Source organism: Daucus carota, chromosome 2 (genome assembly GCF_001625215.2).
Source record: "Daucus carota subsp. sativus chromosome 2, DH1 v3.0, whole genome shotgun sequence".
NCBI lineage: Eukaryota > Viridiplantae > Streptophyta > Magnoliopsida > Apiales > Apiaceae > Daucus > Daucus carota.
This window is the reverse complement of record NC_030382.2, coordinates 57,812,993-57,838,478: the sequence shown is the minus strand read 5'-3', so window position 1 is coordinate 57,838,478 and position 25,486 is coordinate 57,812,993. Positions and strand designations below refer to the sequence as shown.

At 33.8% G+C, this 25,486-nt stretch overlaps 3 protein-coding genes across 4 annotated transcripts; 1 reads left to right on the top strand and 2 right to left on the bottom strand.

The window, feature by feature from the left end:
• Positions 1 to 2,705: 2,705 nt before the first annotated feature.
• On the bottom strand, positions 2,706 to 8,029 carry LOC108210177 (uncharacterized). Of its 2 annotated transcripts, XM_017381455.2 has the most exons (3): positions 6,520 to 8,029; positions 4,100 to 4,940; positions 2,706 to 3,978 (listed from the first exon to the last, which is right to left on the bottom strand). In XM_017381455.2, exons 2-3 carry the CDS (start codon positions 4,849 to 4,851, stop codon positions 2,763 to 2,765), a joined length of 1,968 nt encoding a protein of 655 aa, XP_017236944.1. In that variant the 5' UTR covers positions 4,852 to 4,940; positions 6,520 to 8,029; the 3' UTR covers positions 2,706 to 2,762. The 2 variants fall into 2 exon arrangements, with proteins under 2 accessions (XP_017236944.1, XP_063944514.1); XM_064088444.1 differs by having other exon boundaries at positions 4,100 to 8,029.
• A 3,679-nt stretch (positions 8,030 to 11,708) lies between these two features.
• On the bottom strand, positions 11,709 to 14,796 carry LOC108208730 (uncharacterized). Its single transcript, XM_017379254.2, has 3 exons — positions 14,588 to 14,796; positions 13,096 to 14,511; positions 11,709 to 12,981 (listed from the first exon to the last, which is right to left on the bottom strand). The coding sequence occupies exons 2-3, from the start codon at positions 13,914 to 13,916 to the stop codon at positions 11,871 to 11,873; spliced, it is 1,932 nt and encodes a 643-aa protein (XP_017234743.1). The 5' UTR covers positions 13,917 to 14,511; positions 14,588 to 14,796; the 3' UTR covers positions 11,709 to 11,870.
• Positions 14,797 to 20,886: 6,090 nt separating this feature from the next.
• LOC108206346 (O-fucosyltransferase 30) lies at positions 20,887 to 23,555 on the top strand. The gene is made up of 2 exons (XM_017376609.2): positions 20,887 to 21,347; positions 22,105 to 23,555. Exons 1-2 carry the CDS (start codon positions 20,917 to 20,919, stop codon positions 23,150 to 23,152), a joined length of 1,479 nt encoding a protein of 492 aa, XP_017232098.1. The 5' UTR covers positions 20,887 to 20,916; the 3' UTR covers positions 23,153 to 23,555.
• Positions 23,556 to 25,486: the final 1,931 nt, after the last annotated feature.

Sequence of the window (25,486 nt, the reverse complement as noted above, 5' to 3'; positions counted from 1 at the left end):
GCTTGAGTGTTGAACTCATTTTTGGTAAGGGATAGATGTAAAAGTGAGTCTGGTTTTTGCCTCTGCAGGTTTAAATTTTAATTAGCAGAAAGTATATAATCCGGAGGCTGGTTCCTTCAGGCTGGCTGGCTCCAACAAGATCTAGTATGTAATGTATTCCAAGTCAACGAATATAGCACTTGGAAAATTTAATTTAACGCACCAGAGAAATGATTATTTTGAGTGTGAGAGTCGGTGCAAAATAATTTCCTGGGCGGGATTCTTGGATCAACAGAACTTTCGGTTTTAACTATCTTCTCCCCCTTCTTCTTGTTCTCCTACAATCGAAGTAACTATCACACTAAGCTTACAATCTAATCATCCTACCTAGACCCGGCAAATTTTCACACGACACGAATACACGACACGAAAACGACACGAAAATTTAGTGTTTGTGTTTGCATTTTGAGTACACGACACGAAAAGGTACACGTCACGAAATACACGACTGAGAAGTCGTGTCGGTTTTGTGTTTACCCTTCGGGTACACGACACGACACGAGGTACACGAAATAAATAAATATATATATATATATATATATATATATATATATATATATATATATATATATATATATATATTTACCCTTCAGATTAAGAGTTGGTCGCGGACAAATTCAAAGTTTCCCAATTATCCTTTATTTTATGTAACTTTGCTTATGTTTAAGCCTGAATTTGGACAATATTTGTAAAATATTAATATTTCGTGTACTAATTCGTTACCAGTTTCGTGTATTTTTTCGTGTATATTTCGTGTTTTCGTGTTTTCATGTACTATTTCGTATCATGTCGTTTTCGTGTACATGAAAAAATTCGTGTACTACAGTTCGTGTCGTTTTTACCTGTTTCTAAATCGTGTCGTGTTCGTGTTTACAATCGTGTACACGAATTGAATTCGTGTCGTGTTCGTGTATACCCACCAGATACACGAAACACGAAAGTACACGACACGTTTATACACGACACGAACGATTTGCCAGGTCTAAATTTCCTACCCATATTGGTCTGGTCGCTCTGCTGAGCCGGCTAAAATAGAGGATGACGTGTTACTGAACACCAAATGCTACTGAACACCATATGCTCAGATTAGTAGAGAACTTGTCGCTTTCGAGTGAGGTGGAGGGTTAACTTAACAATTGCTATCCATGTATATGTATCCTAACAAAACAACAATAAATTATTCGATAAAAACGGGATACTAGGGATCCTTCCGAAGAGAAACCACCTATATAAATATTGCAAAGTGAGCCATAAGCCCATAACAAATGATCAGCAGAAAATTGTATGAATTAAAAGACCGAGTATTTGCACTTTATATATGAGTTACGGATAAAAGGTTGGTTACCTTAGAGCAAGTCCAACAATGCCCTAAATTGATATCCTAAATTAAAATATAAAATAATTGGATGAAATATGTGCTCGAACAATGTCTTAGTGGTGCCTTAAACCACTAGGACATTCAACAAGTGCCTCATTTTTAGGCATTTCTAAGCATGTTTTAAACTAATTTTTTCATTAAAATATTAACTCCTCACCATTTCAATGTATCTCTCTTCTCCTACTTTTTCACTTCCCTCCAATTCTAATTCAAATAAATTATTTTTTTTGTCACAATTCAAATAAATTATTAGTTTAATAATAAGTCACAATTATAAGGCATGTTGTTAGAGTTCATGTATGAAAAAAATATCTTAAATTACTAGGACACTATTTTTTATTATATTTATAGGGCACATACTAGGACACTGTTGGACTTGCTCTAATGTTCCCAAACAAACCGTTTCTTACCGTGCTTGAGCAAAAAAGTGATTTGCTTTATGTTCACAAACAACGGTTTTTCTAGTGTGTGCTCATGGACATATGCGAAACGTGGAATTTTAGAATCTTAAGAGATTTTGATTGGCTCTCATATTTTAATAATGATGACCCCTTGTAAATACAATAACCACACCAATCAAAACCTCCCAAGCATATCAAATTCCGCGCTTAACATGTGCCCATGTGCACACACTAGACAAACCCCACAAACAAAGAGTTTCTTAACCTTTAGGTTGAAAATTGTTGAGAGTTTATTACAAAACGCAACTCTCTAGAAAAGTATTTATGACTAATACTTTATATAATTGTACTTGGCACCCTGTAATCCAGAGGTTAATACGTTTGGCGCGTCACTTTACACCTTTTTTGTTAATTTCAGAAGTAGTTTGGGAAATCTTAAAAAAATAATTTTAATCAGATTTTATTTAATTTTTTTAACCCTCTAAATGATATTTTTTGAAAATTTTTAAAAAACGAAAGTTGTAAAGAATGAAAAGACTCTTTTAAAACAATAACATTCAAAATTATTGGAATCTTTTTTGTAATTATTTAATAAATTATAAAAATTGAAGATCTTTTTTTTTTGAGGAAAAAAATTTGAAGATCTTGTAAAAATTCGAAATAAATTTAATTAATTTCGGATTTTGATGATTCTGATGATTCGGAAAACACAATTGCCCATAACTTTCGTTCACGTTGTTTTCTCATATTATATTTCGAAATATTTTCGAAATAATGTTTACAACTCATTTTTTATTTTAAAATTCAATTAAAATAGATTTTTATTAATTCAAGCTTCGAAATAAAATTCGAAAGTTATGGGATCTGATGAGTGTTTAAACAAAAGATTATAAAACTGAAAATTAACTACATATTTCCATACATGCAAGGGTGACAAAAAAAAATTAGAACAGGAACAAAATTGATATCAAAGTGTACTCGGAGGCCCCTATTTTTTGCCGAAAATCTTGGACCCTTTGCTGGTTCAACTGCAGCACATGCCCAAAACGGGCCCTGAAAAAAGCCTCTACCTTGATCATACACGTAGGGCAGACAAGAACTCCACAGCCCTCGCATTCCAAGTAGAAACCACGAGCGTTTGTATACCAGCAAACATCACACTTGTATAAGGGGGAGTTCTTTCTTACATTATCTTTGTAAACATATACAAAAGTGTGTTTTTTACTGTTATTACCACAAAAAATGATGGTCCCTCCTAACTTGATCCTCTGCATAATACAGAGGCAAGAAAAGTGAAAAGAATGATCAGACTCGTCACAGTGATAGAGCCACCACTGATTGTTTACTTGTTCTTCACATACCTCACAATAGAATACACCTTCGTAGAAGAATGGAGGATATCTCAAGGTTATTGGATGATCTTCATATTTGTGTTTCATCGTACTTGGGTAAAATACACTAGGTATATTGATCCGGAAGTTGCTACAAATTTCACATCCATATTCCATGCCACCCTGAATTCCGTACCTACTAACACTGCGACTGTCATCACACAGAATAAAGGGGTGGTGCTTGTGAGACTTATGTTTTATCCTGGGAGGCAAAAATGCACAGCAGATATCAATTTTCATATCACAAGCCTCACATTCATAGTAGAATCCATTTGTCCAGCCGTTACAAACTCCGCAATTCACTATTGTGTAGAATCTAGGTTTCCTCATAAGGGAGAGCGAATGCTGCGGGTGAAACGAGGATAATCCTATAGGCAACACTTTTGGAAATTTAGTGGCACATACAGAGTGGAGAAAGAAATTACACTGGGCACAACCGTAGTATGATGGATGGGTAACTGTGATGGGTTGAGTGCACCCATCACATGTCAATACTGTTGTGTTGTCATCATCATCTTCGTCGTCGCTATCATGCTCATTAATAATAAACTGACACAGTTCTAGTGGATGATCGGGGTGACTCCAATGCTCTTCAATTCTATGTTGATCATTAGATCCAGTTGATGTAATGGCAGTATCTTTATGCTCACCTTCAAAGTCAACTTGGAAATTTGAAAACCGGGTTATGAAGAAATCACTTAGTGCTTCCACGCTATGCAGAGGAAATTCTATCAAATCTGGGTCGTTGTCAGGGGCTTCAGTATCATTTCTGTAAACAAAAAATTGTAATTAGTAAAGACAAGATGGTATGAAGACAGGACAAACTTGTACACTAATGAGTAATGACCATGAATAGCAAACAAATCAGACATGTCAGCAGGGGTACTTACAATGCAGATACAGGGGCTGTAGCACATTTCATATGCCCGAAATATGTGCATTTCTGACAATAATACATCCAGGAGTGTACAGGAACATGGTGATTGCAGATATTGCAGTATCGGGGGAAATAGCGATGTTCATCTGGAACAGAGAAGATGAGATGGAGAGGGTGATGGTGATTAGCAGGCTCTGCAATAATGGGCGGAGAGAAAGCACACTTCTTGTGGATCCAGAAATCACAGGTTTTGCATACATAAGAAAAGTCTTTAGCCTCCTCCCAACAAGCATCGCATTTAAACAAAGCTTTCCTCTGCAATAGTACTAGTGTGTGCTCCTGGTGACCTTCATGAAGAAGCTCTCTCTGTTCGTCAACAGAAGGACCAGGAAAAGCACAAGCAACACACACATCAAAGTCACAAGCCAGGCATACATAATTGAACTTTGTTTTATGCTCACAAATATCACAAACATCACAAACACATTCACTAGAGCGTAGTTCGAGAGTAAGGGGGTGTTGGTTGTGCATATCATAATAAATTTGAGAGGGTAATTCTGCACAAGTCTGGTGCAGGTAAAACTCTTTACAGCGAATATCATCATTATCGTCATTATCAGCATGACGACTAGTACAGGTATACGTAGGACAGCCGATGACTGTTTTATTGCAGAGATAGCAAGTAGCAGTCTCTTCAATGACATCATTCTCCTTCAAGATCAGTTCATGCTCCGGATGGCTAAAATGCTTGATTGTTGAACTCATTTCTGGCGATGAGGGATAGATCTAGCAATGGGTTTGGTGTTTTGATCCAACTTGTCTCCCAGTAGCAGGCTTAAGTAGATTAGTCCCCACTTCAAATAATTACCACTTGTTATAATCATATATGGCCAACAACCAAAACAAGAATAAAAGTTACACCACTTGCAAATTAAAAAAAAAAACAATTAGAACCTGTATTAGTACTACCTGCCTGGCTTAGTTCAATGAGGGTTGTTAAACCGACTGGTCATATAAAATTTGAGTCGAAGATTTATCACTTGAATAATTTAATTTAACTCACTAACAAAAACGATTGCCGGGATATTTGGGTCACAAATTCATATGTTCAATCTTGTCCCCTTTTCAGTGTTAGAACTCATTTTGGGTGAGGGATAGATCTTCAAATGAGTTTGGTGTTTGGATCCAACTGGTTTTGGTTGGCTTAGAGCATCTCCGACCCTCGAAACCCCCTAAAAGATGAGTTGGCATACTTACAATAAAAAAATTTAGCCAACAGCTCGAAAAACTCAACTCCAACCATACTCAGCTGTTGTTGTAAATTTAATCAACCTCTTATTGATGGTTAAATTTGTCGAACCTATACAAGTCTGTAAGAAATATGTAGGAAGATTGCACATCATTTATTACCATATTGAACTGATATATTCTATTTTAACAATCTAAAATATTAATAACATACTATTTTTAAATTATAGCCAACCAATATAGCCAATAGCAATGAAGCAAAATGTCTTACAAGTTCAACAAATTTTACGTAATGTCTTGCAGGTGCCATTTAGCCAACGATTATAACCTAACGCAGTTGGAGATGCTCTTCGTTCAACTAGGGTTGTTAAACCAACTGTGAGAGCATCTCCAACGCTAAAGATGAAACTGTCATTAGCTAAAAAAAAAAAATTGTGCCTTGTAATGATATTTGTTGGGGTGGGTATTAACTAAAACCATTAGCTATGTTCACAATATTATTTGAAATGTTGATTATAAATATACAATAAAATAATTTATTTAGTTTTTATTCTATATTATTGAAAACAAAATAATAACTTAAATAAATAATGATTAGTGATATTCCTTCCGTCCCTCTCATTTTTATACACTTTCCTTTTCAGGATGTCCCATTCAATTTTTATTATATTATTTTTATAATTGACGTTAAATAATTATATAAGTTATTATATTATTTTTATTATATTATTTATTTATTATAAATATTTTTACACTTAACAATACATAAAATTAAATTATAAAATTTAAAATTATACAAATATATATAATAGGATTATAATATTATAAAACATATATAATATAATATAATATAATATAGACACCTGGGTTGAAGTAAAATTTCTTTTTTTCTTTGAAGTAGGTTGAAGTAAAGTTAAATTTTCTTTGAGTCAAATTTAAAAGAAAATGACGTGGATATGATATAGATGACAAACATCATTCATCAAATGTTGTGTGTGTTGTATATTTTTTTTTACATATTAGGTATGCGTTGATTTCTCGGTATCTAAAAATATTACTAACATGTCTCTGTGTTGGACATTTTTTTCTACATATGAGCTGACACCATGCATTGTGAGATGCCTGACATCTTATTTAATTCCAAGTCAACGAATATAGCACTTGGATAATTTAATTCAACTTAACTGGCTGAAAAAAGGAGATTGCCGGGATACTTGGATCACAGAATTTTCTAGCCGATCTTGTCCCCTCTTGTTCTATCCTCCTACGTTGAAAATTACTATCACAAACTTCTAAGCTTCCGGTGTAACAAATTCCCGAGCAAGTTGCGCACTGCAGCAGCATTTCAAAACAAACCTAAACCAAAACTAAACAAAACAAACAATTATAGTTAGGGAAAATTAATTCTAAAATCTCTGAACTATAGACACTTTTTTTATACGTACCTAAATTATAAATGTCAATTCATAAGTAATTCAACTCTTGATTTTTTACTATCTGGGTCCTTCCGTTAGTTCTGTTTTGACGCCGTTAGTTCTTCTTAAGTTCATGAGAATCAAAGATAACTTTGAAGGTGATTCTGGTATCCAAATTTGAAGCTTGAATAATCAAATTGCTAGTTTTTCAATCCCCTATCCATCTATACCATCAAAATTTATTTTGGTAATTTCCGAATTTTGAGTTGAATATTAGTTTTCATTTTAATAGCTTTTAATCGAATTATAATGATGTAGATTGATAGATCGTGTGATTATGAGCATGTTCATATAATTTTCGTGATTTTTAATGTTCAAATTAGCCTCGTCGGAAAATTCAAGCTCACCGGATTTGAGCTTTTTCGACCAAGTTCGTCGGAAAAACTAACGACGTCGAATCAGATCTAACAGAAGGATCCAGGTAGGAAAAAATCAAGATTTTGAATTACTTATGAATTGAAATTTATAGTTCATAGACCTAGAAAAAAATTGCTTATAATTCAAGGACTTTGGAATTAATTTTCCCTATAACATGCCAACAACCAAAACAAGAATAAAAAAATATAGCACTTGCAAATAAATTAAAACAATTAGAAACTGTATTACTGTATTAGTACTACCCGGCGGGCTTAGTTCAAGAAGGGTTGTTGAACCCACTTGGTGATAGTATAAAATTTGATTCGAAGTCAACACTTGGATAGTGTAATTTAATTCATTAGATTGCCAAGATATTTGGATTACAAATTTATATATTCAATTTTGTCCCCTCTTGTTCATATCCTCCCATGTTGAAAATACTAAACTACTTATTACAGAGCTGTTAAACTCAGCTAGTGTGATGGAGTATCAATTGAAGGCAATAAGAAATGGGATATTAACACGTATCTGTGATTTGTTGTAATTGCAGCCATCTCTGTCTTGGAGTTCAGTTTTGAATACACTTTAGCAGTAGCCCTGCAGAATAGAATAAGCCTGAGAGCTAAAACCCCAATATCTCATACATATCCCCGGATAATAATTAATAACAGCAGCACATAGGGTGGTGGTTGACTGGATTCTGCTCCACGACACTGGGCGACGACTTGCACTCTCGAAGAGACGAAGACTTGGGGGCCGTTTGGATGTCTCGGGGAAACAAAATGGAATACAGAAAAATAAGAAGTACAAGAAAAAATGAATGATTCTAGACTAATTTAACCGTTTGATCTTGATCTGAAAACGGAAGGAGATTACACTATAAATTTTTTGGAAACAAAGATGTTAATCTAATAATAAAAAGTCATACGGCATCTACACGAATGATCGAGTTGACCAAACTGTAAATTGCAACCCGCTTCATGCATACTCGTTGAATCACTGGTACCCTCTTCATCATGCCCTGATAGAGCTATCGTTTGAGCTATCGACCACAACTGCGATTCTTTACAAACGTTCACCACCAAATCAATATCCGCTTACAATTAAGAAGCGAAAAACAAAGCTCTCACCAGGGAGAGAAAACAAGGAACCACAAAAATAAGAGAAATCGGATTGAAAATCCACCCGCTTAAAACAGATAAGAAAGACAACGAAATCTCCGATGGTTTAGATCTAAGAATTCTCCGGCGAATAAATCCGGAGCAGAACCACAAAAACAAGAGAAATCGGACTGAAACCCACCCGCTTGGAAGAGAGACATCGAAATCTCTGATAGTTTTAGATCTGAGTTTCGTGAGAAGAAGTATTATCCAAAAACTAAGAAAAAACAAACCAATTACTGATTCGGGGCTTTCCACCGGTGAACCGATGGAATCCCCAGGAGGCTACGACAAGAGAGGGGCTACAGAGAATTAGGGTTAAGAGAGGATTCTGATGAAATACTCTGTGCATATTACACTATAAATTTTATATCTAATTTCAATGATATTATATAATTTTAAAAAAAGAAAATTTGTTATATTTATAATAATCTAGTTTATTTTTAATATATTTTTTATATAGATATTTTATTAATTTTGTTAAATAAATATATAAATTATAAAATAATTTAATCATAACAACTAAATTAATTTTGTTATATTTTAAAATATTTAACATATTATTTCCTTTTTTAATAATTTCATAAATAAATTATAAATGGAAAAAATAGGAAGGAGAATGTGAATAGCTGGTGTGAAGGAGAACAGCAGTTTTAATGAAACAAACTCTTGTGAGATTATCGGTTTAATTAATTTATTACAAACGTTTTTTGAAATTTTTTATCGTGTTAATCCTTGTCGAACGTATTTATTTTGAAAATTATTAAAAATATATCAGAATTACAAAAAATAATGCACAAATAAATCATGCATTCAATACATTTGTAACTAAGTTTAATATCGGGTGTATAACACTAATTATCATTGTGTTGAATATATTTATAAAGTTATTTAAAATATATCTTTGGATTTGATTAGGATTTAGAAATATAAATATTGGTACTTTTAACAAAATTAGTTTATGTACATATCCAACACAATTTTAACTGATGTTCAACAAAATATGTTAAAAAATGTTGAATCCAAATTACATATGTGTTGAATGCGTATTTATTTGTATGTTTTTTTTAATGAAATAGTGATGTATTTTCAATTATTTTCGACATGAATACCTTATATTACTAATAATTACACATACAAAAATAAAAAAAAAAGAAAAAAGAAAAATGTGTAAGTTTGTAAATTTTTACCAGAACCCTCCGCACAACATATATACAACACATATTATTAGATTTTTTTAAATTTATTAAGATATCACAAATATTTAATACTCAATTCAAAATATTACTCACTCCGTCTCCCTAGTCCCACATCGAGGAGTGTGTAGACTTTAGTTCAGTTTATAAGCATAAGTACTACTACTAATTGCACCAACAAATCATGATCTTTTGGGGGCCTGTGGTGGGCTTGTGGATTACCCAAGTTGTTGCAGTTGGGCCAGTTTATTTGGGCTTATTTTCGGATTCGGATTTCGGGACTTGACTCGATTTTCAGAAAAAGACTCGGGATTTGACTCGGATTGTTTCATATGGTATCAGAGCGAGGTTCTCGAAAGCTTGATTCGTCAAGTTGCCGGAGGTGGGGACACGAAGGCTGGTGGTATTATCCCGCAATGGACAGAGATCCGGAGGCGGGGACACGAAGCCAGCCAGTATTATCCCACAATGGCTAGAGAGGTTCGATCTGGGCCTATGGACTATCCGTTTCGGCCTGACGAGGACGTCAGGAATTTAAGTGGGGGAGTTTGTAACACCCCAGTCCCACATCGAGGAGTGTGTGGACTTTACTTCAGTTTATAAACATAAGTACTACTACTAATTGCACCAACAAATCATGATCTTTTGGGGGCCTGTGGTGGGGGCCTGTGGTGGGCTTGTGGATTACCCAAGTTGTTGCAGTTGGGCCAGTTTATTTGGGCTTATTTTCGGATTCGGATTTCGGGACTTGACTCGATTTTCAGAAAAAGACTCGGGATTTGACTCGGATTACACGCAGGCATTTCAAGACTCCTATAAAGTATATTTTCATATTTTTTTTTAATATTTTTTTTTTAATAAAAGTTTAAACATCAAATTTTATTCATTAGAAAAAAGTTTTAAAAATATATTATGAATCTATACTTTAAATGTGTGTGAAAAAACGTGTTAAAATCAGAAAAAGAAAATTTAAAAATATATTATAGAATTATATACTTTAAACTAGGGTGAAAAAACGTGTAAAAAAATAACGAGGGTTGACCGAGGATGTATCGGGTTCAGGGTAAGATTCAATATTGGATCAGATGCGGCATTACATTAAACAACGTTGAGGAGCTGGTTGGATGTCAAACTCAGCTCAGGCACATCTATAGGCCATGATGGACCCACTTCTCTCTCCTTGCACTTTAGATTCATGTCAAATACAACGAAAATTATTATGTTTAGAGCTTGAGGGTATTGTTAAGTTCGGTCTTTCTAATATGTGCCAAGGGCACACAATAAGCATCAACTTTCATGAAAATGAGTTGTTTTGATTGGTGGAATTGATGTGAATGCAAGGGGGCCATTTACATTTATTATCCATCCACCAATCAAAAGCTAGTATTCTCATGGATTTTAGTGACTATTGTGTGCTTTGGGCACACCATAGAGAAATCGTGTTAAGTTATCAGTCTCCAAAAACCAAAGATTTACCAAGATCATATTAATCTCAAAAAGTATATTGATTGAATAAGATCTTGAATAAGCCTAGTGTTGGACATCATGAATCTTTCTCTCATGTATATTGAAATTATAAGTCAACCAATTTAGTTAACCTAAGTGTAGATGCTCACCAAACCAACAATTCAAATGAGGACACCAGGAGGAGACCTGGAGGTATTTGGCCACGACTAAAACGGACAATATCATTTGAAGTTAATGAGTGTTGGCATCTCAAAACGATCCATATTGCTCCTCGTGCGCAAAAAGAATGTGAATCAATGGATTCTCTAAGACACTTGTCCTCTGTAACCTGTACTTGTAATATGAACTCCTGTGTGATTTTATTGCATTTGTACTGAGACACTTGTTTCCATTTTTCTTTCCAATGTTTTTCATTTTCTTTCAATGCATTTACTTATTAAAACAGATTTTCTGTTCTGATCCAATATAGCATCATGACTCTTATATATTCATGACAATCATAGAATAGTGCAGTTTAAAAGAGTAGATATGTCAGGGAGGGAAATAGTTTGGCATCGATAACATCTAAAAAAACAATGCGGATAACTTTAGCAAATATATTATATATCATTCCTTTAACACTAATTTCCTATGTTTGAAAGGAAATTTATTCAATCTCATGTAGAGAATTTAATCTTTGCATATCGATTTTAATGCATTTTGGATATCATGTCAGTAGGTTATAAATAGATATAAGTAGCGAATCCAATAAGAAATATAAAAGAACACAAATGAAACACTGATGTGCTGAAATAACATTATTGTGTAAAATGTTTATAGCTGACATAAAACAATTGCCGAAGAGAGTGTTGAAATATCTCTGAACTGCATTCACTTGTTAATCACCCATCTATCTTCCTGACACATTCATCGCAGATAAGAATTCCACAGCCATCACATTCGAAGAAGAGACCAGCAGTGTATGCATCACCGCAATTGCCACAAATGAATAAGGGAGAGTTTGTTCTTACATTCATTTTGAAAACAAATGCAAGTGTGTGCATTTCATCGTTAATATAAATTCTGATGGTCCCTCCTAACTTCATCCTATGCAGCAAATGGAGGCAACTAGAGTGAAAAGAATGATCAGATTCATCACAATGATAGAGCCACCACTGATTGTTTACTTGTTCTTCACATAGCTCACAGTAGAATGCACCTTCGTAGAAGAAAGGAGGGTATCTCAAGGTTATGGGATGATCATCATATTTGTGTTTCATCGTATTTGGGTAAAATACAGTAGATATCTCGATCCGGAAGTTGCTACAAATTTCACATCCATATTCCACACCACCAGTAATTTTGGTCCTACTAACACAGCAAGCGTCATCCGATACTTGACGCAGAATAAAAGGGTGGTCCTTGTGAGACTTATATTTTATCCTGGAGGGCAAAAATGTACAGCAAATATCAATTTTCATATCACAAGCCTCACAATTAAAGTAGAATCCATTTGTCGAGCAGCCACAAACTCCGCAGACTACTGTTTCGTAGAATCTTGTATTCCTAGAAAGGGTGAGCGAATGCTCTGGGTGAAGTGAGGATTCTCCTATAAACAACTCACCTGGCAATTGAGTGGCACACACGGAGTGGAGAAAGAAATTACACTGGGTACAACTGTAGTACGATGGATGGGTAACAGTGATGGGTTGAATGCACCCATCACATATCAATCCTCTTGTGGTGTTGTTGTAATCTTCGTCATTATCATGCTCATTAATAATAAACTGAAGCAGTTCTAATGGATGATCCGGGTGACTCCAATGCTTTTCAATTATATGTGGGTCATTAGGTCTTGTTGATGTCATGGTAGTATCTTTATCCTCACCTTCAAAGTCAACTTGGAATATTGAAAACCGGGTTGTCATGAAATCACTTAGTGCTTCCACACTATGCAGAGGAAATTCTATCAGATCTGGGTCGTTATCACAGCCAGCGGCTTCAGTCTCATTTCTGTAAACAATAAATTGTAATTAGTCAAGACATGATGATGTTGAAAGACAGGACAAACTTGAACACGAATGACCTGAATAGCAAACAAATCAACATGTGAGTAGGGGTACTTACAATGCAGGGGCTGTAGCACATTTCATATGCACGAAATATGTGCATTTGTGACAGTAATACATCCAGGAACATACAGGAACATAGTCACCGCAGATGTTGCACCCTCGGATGAAATAGCGATGTTCATCTGGAATAGAGAAGATAAGATGGAGAGGGTGATGGTGATTAACAGGCTCTGTAATAATGGGGGGAGAGAGAGCACACTTCTTGTGGATCCAAAAATCACACGTTTTGCAAACATAAGAAAAGTCTTCTGCTTTCACCCAACAAGCATCACATTTAAACAAAGCTTGCCTCTGCAATACTAGTGTGTGCTCCTGGTGACCTTCATGATGAAGCTCTCTCTGTTCATCATCAGGAGGACAAGGAAAAGCACAAGCAACGCATAAAGCAAAGTCACAAGGATAACACCCATAAGCGAACTTTACTTGAAGCTGACAACCATGACAATAGTATTCAGCAGAGCATAGGTCAAGAGTAATGGGGTGTTGGTTGTGCATATCGTGTTGGAAAAGATGTGGGGGTAATTCTGCACAAGTCTGGTGCAGGTAAAACTCTTTACAGCCAATATCATCATCATCAGCAGCAGCAGCAGCATGACGACTAGTACAGGTATACGTAGGACAGCCGATGACTGTCCTGTTACAGACATAGCAAGTAGCAGTGTATTCAAGAACATCATTCTCCTTCAAGATGAGTTTGTGCCCCGGATGGCTAAAATGCTTAAGTATTGAACTCATTTCTGTTGATTTCTGGATAGATCTAGCAATGGCTTTGGTGTTTTGGTCCAACCTTTTTCCCAATAGCAGGTTTAAGTACATTAGATTAGTATCCCCTTCAAATAATTACCACTTGCAACTAAACTAACTCAGTTTTTGCCGGGATACTTGGATCACAAATCTATATATTAAATCTTGTCCCCTCTTCAGTGCTGAACTCATCTTGGGTGAGGGATAGATCTTGAAATGAGTTTGGTGTTTGGATCCAACTTGTTTTGGCTGGCTGAGTTCAACGTGGGTTGTTAAACCAACTGGTGACATCTAATTTAACTCCAAGTCAACGAATATAGCACTTGGATGATTTAACTGAACTCGCTTGAAAAAAAAGATTGCCGGGATGCTTGGATCACAGAGTTTTCTATCCAATCTTGTCCCCTCTTGTTCTGTCCTCCTACGTTGAAAATAACTAGTACAAACTTCTACGCTTCCGGTGTAACAAATTACCCGAGCAAGGTGCGCAGTTATAAGACATGGGTTAGCTACATGTAGTGTATATTCAAGAATATCATGATATATCTTTCTTGAAAATGTGTAGTGTGGGCTGTGGACTCTAGTCAGCCCTGATTTCTTTTCCGTTATTACTCAAGAAGATGAGACTCCATTGATCTGAATCCTTCTCCTCCGGTGAAATAAATTGCTGAAATAAATTTGTAAATTAGGGATGCAACAGGTTGGATCTCGTAGATATGCAAATACAAATTCCAATATTTTACCCGATCTAAACCCTTGGATTTCAAAATCAAACTCTAGACCCGGTTCCATAGATTTCGGGTTCGGGTTTATCAAATAGAGTGGTGGGCCGGTGGCTGACTGGATTCTGCCCTAGGACATTCGGCGGCGACTTCAACTCTCGAGGAGACGAAGACTTGGGGGAATTAGATGCAGGGAATCAGAGATTTGGATTCTCCTTTAGTTTCATATCAAATACTCCCTCAGTTCAAATTACATGTCCACTTCTAAAAAATCACATAGTTTAAGAAATGTGGATTTTGAGGGAAATGAGATTATTAAATCATTAATTGAACCTAATATGTGGTATATGGTAAATTTTGGAAATATAAATTTGAAATATGTGAAGGAGATTTGATTTTGAAAATATAAATTTACATTGAAAGTTGAAGTGGACAAATATTTTGAAACAAACTTTTCTTTTTAAAATGGACATGTATTTTGAAACGGAGGGAGTACAAAGAATACAATTAATTCCTCCAAAAAAAAAAGTAAAGGTAATAGTGAAATTGATTCATATATAATATATAAAATGTGTAAACCGAAGAAAATTTGTGGGTAGTTGATTTTTTTATGAAAATTTTAATATTATAAAATTTTATTATATTTAATAAATTTCTTAATATAAAATATTGGAGGTAGGGGTGTGCATGGTGCGGTTTGGTGCGGTTCCGGACATTAACCGTTACCAAACTAATGAATGCGGTTCGGTTCGGTTAATCATCATTAACCGTAACCGCACCAACTAAAACGGTTTTTCGGTTGCGGTTAACCATTAGTCGGTTGCGTTTTTTTTTCGGTTTTTCCACTATTATTTACTCTTGTGCATAATGATTTTTTAAAAAATATATAAAATTTTCATGAGCATGTACAATATGTTCGGTTACTATTTACTATTATTTCTATATGAGGATATAGGAAACATTACATACTTTCATCTAAAAAACCTTAATACACAATAAAAACTAAAACATACATATTTTGACAAGAAATTAGATGATGTCAAGTCAATAAAAATTACCCAAAATCAACTAATCATGAAATTCAAATAAATTTTTTTCAAAAAGTACATAAATAAAAAAAGTAAAATAGGTTTCATAATAAAATTTGATCAGCAGATTAACAACAGAAATATTTTTGCTTTGTGGCAAATCACAATAGCCTTAGTTTTCGATCAAGCGCTCCTCCAAATATTTGGGTGCCCGGTTATTTAAGTGACTCAGCAAGTATGCAAGTATGGAAGAAGAACCTCCATATAAAATTAGATGTGAAGTTTAAAAATGACTAAGGTGCTTTATTACTATTTTATATATATATATAGAGTCCTACTCCAATAAAAACCAAATTAGCCTAAAAACTAAAAACTAATTTCTGGACAGTTTTTTATCACTATTTTTAACTACAGAAATCACTAATTTGTACATAACATATCACTAATTTATATATAGCATATCTCGCGAATATAAATATATATATACACATATATGCAACGTATATGATCATCATCTTCACCCAAATCGTAATAATGGACATCTTACCATCATTACCAAACGTTTCTATCACTTGCCACCATTGTCTATCATCACCAATAGTCAAATACACTTTCCATCATAACTTACAAAACTAACGACTACTTACCATCATCATATAACTTTTCTTGCGGCTTCCTACCACCAAGAACCTTCCTACGGATGAAATAAATCATCTATAATCGATTATCAATAATTTAGATAAGTAGATTTTCTCAATTTTGATAATAAAAATCGCAGTTTACAAATTGTATAAAAACAGTGATTAGTGCAGTATAAATTAGTGATATCCGTAGTTATAAATAGTGGTAGGGAAACTGGTTTCTAGTTTTTATTTTAAAATTGGTTTCTATTTGATCATGAGCCTATATATATATATATATATATATATATATATATATATATATATATCCGCACCACTAATTTCGGTTTTTTATCTCGGTTATTTTCGGTTTTATTTGCGCTTTGGTTTTTTTCGGTGTGGTTTTTCGGTTTTTTTAGGTTTTTTTTGCGGTTTCGGTTTTTCATGCTCGCTCCTAATTGGAGGGACATACAAAAATAAAGAAATAGAGTTCTTTCATCGAAGAAGGTTTATCATTTAACCGGAGATGCAAAGATGTCCCGACATTCACGGGGGTGTATTCGATTGGGATTTTAATGCATTGTTTTTAGTCTATGGATTTTAATGGATTGTATGAGATTTTGATTTTGTGCGGATTCTTGATGAAATGTCGCAGAGTTGATAGGATTTAGGTACAATGCTTCAAAATCCCATTGAATTTGGTGGGATTTCAAAAAACTTAAAATACACTGAAGAATGCCACAAAATCCATCATTTTATGAAATGAAAAAAAATCCATCAGCATTTGAATACCATCAGATTTTAATGGATTTTAAACAATCCCAATTGAATACCATCGGATTTTAAAGCATAATTTAAAATCCCAATTGAATACCACCAGATTTTGTAGCATAATTTAAAATCCCAATTGAATACCTCAAGATTTTAATGGATTTCAAACAATCCCAATCGAATACCCTCGGATTTCATGAATGCAAAAAAATGCTTTAAAATCTCAATCCAATACACCCCTCTCAGATGAAAATAGAACCAATGGACAATGTAGACTTGTTATCCACTATGTATCTTGCTGACACAGTTTAAGCAGAAGAAAAATCTACAGGCATCACACCAGAAAAAGAGACAAGAAATGAATCCGTACCTGTAACTGGCACATAAATACAAGGGAGAGTTTGGTCTTGTATTCATTTTCCTAATGAAAGCCAATGTGTGTTCCTGATTGTTGATATCAAGTACAATGCTTCCTTGTAACTTGATTCCTTCGTACCAGTGGAGGCAATTGCAGTGATAAGAATGGTCAGATTCGTCACGATTGCAGTAAGAGGTGTTGGTTGTGTGCATCATGATGAATTTGGGTGCGTAGTTCTGCACAAGTCTTGAGCAGGTAGAAATTTTGACAAGCAATATCATCAAGACAAGGGCAATTATAAGTTGGAGAGCCTATAACTGATTTGTGGGTTTTATCCTTCAAGTTCTTGTTTTTATTGTGGCTTCCATGATAAATCAAGCTAAAGATAAAGCACAGTCAAAGTTACAAAGAAAAAGAATTCACATTTCCTTTCTTCTAAACAAAATGAAAGATAAGGTAGGTTTAGCTCGGTTCTGGTGAGCTTTGTTAGTACATAGACAATAAATATGTTTAGGAGGTTTATTGACTGGATCACATTGCAGACAAAGTTCAGTGTTCTGATGACAATGTTGCGGGTTGTAGTTTGTTATATCAACTCTCGTGCCATGTTGAACTTTTGATCCGTCCCTTCCTGTCCCCATAATTAAAACCATATGTACTGGATAAGTGGTTTCAATCAATCAGTGCCATAACGGAAGGCGTGCAATATACTGGAAGAGTATCCATTTGGTTAGTGAAGGCATTGCGAAATGGGAAATTAACGTGTCTCTGTGATGAATTATAATGATTGTAACCCTCTCTGTCCTGAAGAGAACTCCTCTTTTGAATGCACTGTATTATCAGCCTTGCTGAGTAAAACAAGCCGAAAACTAGATAAACACTGACAGGCTGAGTGGAGCTTGACGCACATGTTGACAGAATAATTGTCAAAAAAGATGCTACTGAAATAAATGCAAAAAATCTCAGGGCATTTTGAACTAGAGTTCTCTGCGAGTTGATATGATGCTCTAAGTCACATCCAAAGCAATAAACGAGAAGAGAACCAATGGCTATGGCCATTAATATGGGGTGTGTCTTGAATGGAGACACAGCAGACGATTGATACTTGAGCTGAAGGACATTGAGGAGGGAAGATATGGCTAAGCCTATTATAGCCTCTGTTGTATTATACTTTACTATCGAGTAGTAGTTGTATTTGTTATTTATTACTATGAACACAAAATTTTGCGGATAATTGTTGAATGTGAAGTGAGCTGAAGGAATAGCCATAACAATTGATCAGCAAGAAATTAAGTTATCATAGAGGTATATCTGCTTTTACAAGTGGAGTTCATTGTTTATATAGGTATTTCTGGTGATCACGCGTTGCTTATTGCTCAAAGGACATAGATACCTCTGACAAATTCGGGGCGTATCCTCTATGTTGTCTATTGCCAAAAAAAAGACAAGCAATGAATAGTTTATTACTATGTCCCGACTTGTTGCTGCCAGCAAAAACTTATTTGTTTCGGATTAAGGTGCTGAAAGTAGAGCAGCAGCATTAGGTTCTGATGTTGCATTTCTGAGTTACCAATGATTATATGAAGAAACTATATATGAAACTATCAATTTTAACTACACAGTGGCTAATGTACTAAAGATGCGTGTGAATCCCAATTTTGAATGGCATAAGGTTGTGCTGATGCATTTCTGAGTTAACAATGGTTATAACAAAACCTCATCTAAGATTATCAATCTTAGTTATGCCGAGGCTACTGTACTTGGGATGCATTGTGATTGTGAATCCCAATCCAAAACTAAACATCCTATGCTTGTCATTTTTTACTTGTTTTTGTGAAATTGTCAAAACAAGATGGGAGGATTTGATATCGTTTGTTTTATCTTCTTTGTAGCGCCATGTTACAATTTCTCTCTAGTAAAAAACAAGTCTCTTTAGAATTTGTTACTGCCTTCTTCTAGGCCTCCTTTATACCAGTGCTGATCACATTCATCATAAAATTTGTTCAGAACAAATTATCCTCAGAAAAGAATGGAATGTGTCACTGTACTATGATGAACGTCATATCTGTTTTATGAATGAATGCGTCACATTGTTATAGGATAAAGGATACAATTGCTGGAATGCTGGTATTCAAATGCGAAAAATGCTAGGTAATCAATAATTATTCACAATTTTTTTTCTCCAATTTTATTTAGATTGGTTGAAACCCATGTAACAGCATTCCTTACTCATTCATATCCGGTTCTTCGACTGCTAGTCCGGTTAACTCACGCAATTTGTAAGCAACGATCTGATTCTGATCTCATTTTATTCAAAACTGAGATATGCTGTTAAATTTTGACTACTTTAAAAAATCCCAGGGTATGAACTAGTATCCTGTTTAAAATCAAGCCCCATGTATAGTACAGTTTATACGCAGAACCCGAAATTTTAGATCTAAAATCGTGTTAAATAATAATTTTAAAATATAATCAATAAATCGAAATTTTAGATAGATTTTCAAGATTTAAAATCTAAATAGATGTTTTTGTGTTCCATAATAATTTTAAAATATAATACATAAACACAATATTTTTATATATAATTCTAATTAGGGAAATGTTATATGGAGAGAAATTTTAATATCTAGAGCAAATAAGCATGAAAAGACGAAATTATCCTCACATTGTTTTTTTACTTTTGTTGTTATTGTGTATACACGGGTCAGTTTTGTTTTTTCATACTTGTTTGCTCTCGATATAAAAAAATTTTGTTTTGTATATAGTATTTCCCATTACTGTTTCGGTAAGTTATTATAAAAATATTAATATTAATTTTAACATAATTTAATATATTTTGTATTTATCCTTTTCTTTAGTAATGTAAAAAATTTATATTAATAATTCAGTTTAATATTTTGATAATTAAATAATAATTATTCATAATTTAAGTGAGTAAATATAAACTATAATTATCTCATAATTTTGATAATTAAATAATAATTATTCATGATTTAAGTGAGTTAATATAAAATATAAAATGTAATTTATATTAATAATTAACATGATTTTAGTTTATTATAAAATATAATTATGTTGGAATTAAAGCAATAAAATATAATATAAAAAAAATTTTATTTTAAAATTTAATTCATCAAACTATGAGAATTTTATAAATAAAATCTTAAATTGTGATAAATTTTAAATTTTAGAGAACTGATTAACACAAACTCTTATAAGTAAATTGTAATCAAAAAATAAAAAGAGTACTAAAATAATATGAATTCAAAATTGTATATATACTTTTGTAACTATATATTCCAATTTCATCGATATTTATATGACAAATTTTATTTGTTTTTATCATCATTTTAAGAATTTTATTTATCTGATTAAATATTATAAAATATTTACAAATTCCTAATTACATTAATTTATTAAAACTTTCTCTAACTTTTCACCGGAAGCAAGATCTAACTGATTTTATCTTTGTTTAAAAAAAAACTGATTTTTTTTTATTTTTAAAAAAAAGACCTTAATTAAAACTAACTACAAACCCACAAAACCAAACCAGAGCTTCCAGAAACTGTAAACATGGAATCTTTCCCCTTCTTCCCCAAACCCACCAGATGGAAGAAGAGACCTTCTTCCAAATACCCATTTTACCCTGCAGCCCTCTTCATCACTTCCCTAATCTTGATCTTCTTCTTCTACATTACCCACAACCCAATTTCCACTTCTACCCTCCCCGTTTCAAGAAATTCCCAATCTGCCCTCTGCCCCCAAGAAACCCTAGGCCAGAAGTTCCTAATGTATGCCCCACATAGTGGGTTTAGTAATCAGTTGTCTGAGTTTAAGAATGCTGTCTTGATGGCTGCTGTGTTGAATAGGACTTTGGTTGTTCCTCCTGTTCTTGATCATCATGCTGTTGCTCTTGGAAGCTGTCCCAAATTCAGGGTTTTGAGTCCAAATCAGCTTAGGTTGTCTGTTTGGAATCATGTCTTTGAGCTTATTAGGAATCTCAGGTAATTTTTTATTTGATCTTTGTTTATTGATTAGGTTTTTTTTTTCTCTCTACATGATTCATGCATATATATATGTATATGATGAAACAAGTCACAAGTCAAGTAATTGGGGAATTTGGGAATGAGATTTGTGGTTATTTGGTACTTTGAGAATCGGAAAATGTCCAGAATGGTACGAAGTTATGATGAATATTGATTTTGGCCGAAGATGCCTTAATACGGAAATATGGCATTTTTAAAGCGTTAATTTAGTAGAAAGGGATTGAAAATCATGATTATATAATGGTTGTCTACTGAGATATTGTGTGTATGTGGTTATGTATGTAGTAGCCTTAGCCTAGTAGGTACTTGGTATGATTGTGTTTGCTTATTTACTGAGATTTCCTTTCATTGATGGTCGTATATAAGATTATTCTTCACATCTCTACTTTAATTGCATTCTTGGCTATTTATGTAGTAATTTTTTCTTTTTTGTAATGGTCAATACAGAACTTCAAATAATCACACATTCACGCCTCGAACGTAGCATAAACCCTTGGCTTGTTGTTACCAATACTGTACAATGCTTGGATCTCGATTTAGTTGTATTACTGTCTAGTACAAATTTACAATTAACGCCATAATTCTTGAAATGATCATTGATTAACGTTAAATTAGTGAGCAATATCTATATTATACAGGGATTAAGATTATATACTTTTTCTTTATTTTTAATCTGGAAGTGTAAAGTTGGTTGTTGTGATCTATGCGGTAACAGGTATGTATCCATGAGTGATATACTCGATCTTTCAAAAGTGATATCTGATTCATCAGTTCGAATCATAGACTTTAGAGATTTTGTATCCAAATGGTGTGGCGTGAACATGGATTTTGCATGCTCTAGATATTCGGAATTGCAGTCCTCTTTATCTAAGATCTCAACACAATGTGGGTCTGCTTTATCTGGGAACGATGGTAACGTTCGTGATTGTATATATGCTGTAGAAGAAGATTGTAGAACGACAGTTTGGACGTATCAGAACGATGGCGAAGATGGAATGCTGGACTTATTCCAACCTGATGAACAACTCAAGAAGAAGAAGAATATTTCGTTTATTAGGAGACGGAGAGATGTATACAGGGCACTTGGTCCAGATTCAGAAGCTGGATCAGCGACTGTATTGGCATTTGGAAGCTTATTTACAGCACCATACAAGGGCTCAGAATCAAACATTGATATCCATAATGCTCCGAGAGATAATAGAGTGCAATCATTGATTGAGAAAATCGAATTTCTCCCGTTTAACCCTGAAATAACAAGTGCCGGAAAGGAATTTTCTCTTCAGACTATCAAGGCTCCTTTTCTCTGTGCACAACTTAGACTATTAGATGGGCAGTTCAAGAACCATTGGAAGTCTACTTTTACAGGTTTAAGAGAGAAGTTAGAGTCTTTAAAACAAAAGGGTCCCCTTCCTGTTCATATATTTGTGATGACTGATCTTCCATCAGGAAATTGGACGGAAACTTACCTAGGAGATTTAGCAAGAGATTCAAGAAATTTCAAGCTGTTTACTTTGAACGAGGAAGATGAGTTGGTGAGAAAAAGTGCAACAAGACTCGTTACTGCTAGACAGAGAACGAAATCTCAATCGGCTTCCAAAAATTTAGACGAATTAAAGCCTTGTGATTCTCAAACATTGCCTGACTTGCGTCTTTACATAGAAGAATCTATTTGTGGTTGTGCTTCTCTTGGTTTTGTTGGCACTGCAGGTTCCACCATTGCAGAAAGCATAACACTGATAAGAAAACATAGGGTATGCTTGTGAAGAAATTTCTGCAAAGCGTGAACAGAAGCAAACAGTGGCCTATGACAAGCTTGTGAATTGTGCTTCTGCATACAGAACATCAGACCTGTGTCGGCCTCACATTATCATTTGGCGAGGGAGGTTATACACCAGGAATTGGTCAATCTTTTTCCACTTCTCTCCATTTTTAAAGTCTCGAAGTTAGAAAAGAAGTGGGCAGGCACTCTTCATTCATTCGTTTGTGTGTATGTAATCTTGGAGATTCTTGCTTAAGTTCTAGTTGGTATTTCGTAATCAACTCATCTCAACACCGTCAGACAACAAAATGGAACTGCGCACTACAGCACTACTTAAGGTCTATTTCTGCCCTCTTGTGTGATGGTTGTTAGCTTCTTGTTGGAACAGAAGCAAGTCTCTTTCTGCCTTTTTCTTTCCTCTTTCTTTCTTGGTCCTTCAAGAGAAGTGACCAAAATGACATGTACTCGGGACTAGCATATCTGTGTACCATACGTAAGAGAGTTTAGTTTAATCGGTTTGGCTAGTGTGTGCCCATGGGCACATGCTAAGCGCGGAAATTTTTGGATTTGGGAGATTTTAATTGGTGTGGTTGGTGTATTTGCAGGGGGGTCCACCATTATCATGAGATAGGAGCCAATCAAAATGATCCAAGCACAAAATTTTCCGCGCTTAGCATGTGCCCATGGGCACACCATAGAAAAACCGTAGTTTAATCTTGCCGTGTGAGTTTAACAAATTTCTCTTGTGTCTTTATCCCATTGATTAACAATTCAAGGATTAGATTAAAAATCATACTATTCGTGCATTCATTAATCCTTTATTGTTTTGACTCTACGCACCCAGCACCTAAAGTTCGTCTAATCGTTTTGGTCAAAGAACAAATCGGAAAAGATAATCCTTATTCGACTCAGATTTGAGATTCTAGAGTTTAAATTTTCGATTTTGATTCTCGCTCATTCCGAATATTATTCTAAAAAAATATTTTTTTCCCTCTGTATAATTTAGGATTCATATTAACATTGAGAAAAAAAAAAATTCTAAACTTTTTACACGTTCTCTTGTCCTTTCACTACCTAGGCTTCATTTTATGTGGACCAAATACTGCAGACTTCATTGAGTTTGTTGCAGCTATTTGGCTTAATTATCGAAAAAATTATTAAACTAATGTAATTTTTTTATTTTAACCAAAAAACTGTTTTTGTTGCAGAATAATACAACCAAGTAATACAAAATCAATTTGACATAATCCAATTTTAATAAATCTCTAACCATGGTTAATTTATAGCCGACATGAATGTCACATGCAGCATAAGACATTAATTTTTTAATTAATTTTAAAATTTTACGTAATTTATTATACATACATAAAAAATCAGCTATATTTGTGTATAAAAATTCAAATGATAATTTTTTATTTAGAAAAAATAATAAAATAATTTATGAAACTAAATTTTTTAGAAGTATTAAAATATGTGTCAAACGCTCGTTATCAGATCACCAAAATATTGCAAACTACCACAATATTTTAATAATGCTAAAAAAAATAATATAGTGTTAATAATCAAATCCGAATCTAACATCAGTGACAAAAAAAAAACCGAACCTAACATCAGTGAAAAAAAAATCATAGTTTAGTGCTAAGTTTCTAAGTACACAATAAGTTTGGTAGCGAAAAAATCTATTTTTTTTAAAATAAAATTATCAATTCGATATAAATCAATATAAATTGCATGAAAAATAATCGATATACAGTACATGATAGATGGTGGTTTCAAAAAATCACACTAACATCGTCGCCTTCGAACATAAGTTTTAGTACGCTCTGTGTTTGTGTAGATTGTGAATTAGGATTTTAACCATCAATGAGATTGTAATAGTATTAATAAAACCCATGTATCAAATAATTTAATTAATAACTTGATAATATGTGTGGTACCATCTTAATTTTAAGATAACCATGGTAATGAACTAGTGAGATTTGGTTTTTAAAATAAAGTTTTTTAAAATTACTTGCATTATCCTGCAACAAAAATACTATTATGATTAAATTGAAAAAAACACGATAGTTATATAGTTTTTTTGGTAATTAAGTCCAGCTATTTATATATAATACTTTTTTGTTTTGTATACAAATTTCAAGTTCAAATATTATTTTATAAATCACGAGAAAATATATGATAAAACTCTCCTTAAGATATTAAAAACAAACAAACAAAAGAAAATTATAGGATTTGTGGGACCTTTGCGATGATTGACCACTAACGAAAGGCGCAGCCGATCAAATGTAAAAGTATGCTATAATAATACAGTAAACAATGAAAACGAGGAAAATGATTT

Bases quoted from the DNA above. Each gene is read 5' to 3' on its own strand.
- LOC108210177 (XM_064088444.1), bottom strand. From the start codon at position 4,851: ATGAGTTCAACAATCAAGCATTTTAGCCATCCGGAGCATGAACTGATC. The intron at 3,979-4,099 runs GTAAGTACCCCT...TTTTGTTTACAG, and splicing joins ACAGCCCCTGTATCTGCATT to AAATGATACTGAAGCCCCTG.
- LOC108208730 (XM_017379254.2), bottom strand. From the start codon at position 13,916: ATGTACTTAAACCTGCTATTGGGAAAAAGGTTGGACCAAAACACCAAA. The intron at 12,982-13,095 runs GTAAGTACCCCT...TATTGTTTACAG, and splicing joins TGTGCTACAGCCCCTGCATT to AAATGAGACTGAAGCCGCTG.
- LOC108206346 (XM_017376609.2), top strand. From the start codon at position 20,917: ATGGAATCTTTCCCCTTCTTCCCCAAACCCACCAGATGGAAGAAGAGA. The intron at 21,348-22,104 runs GTAATTTTTTAT...ATGCGGTAACAG, and splicing joins GAGCTTATTAGGAATCTCAG to GTATGTATCCATGAGTGATA.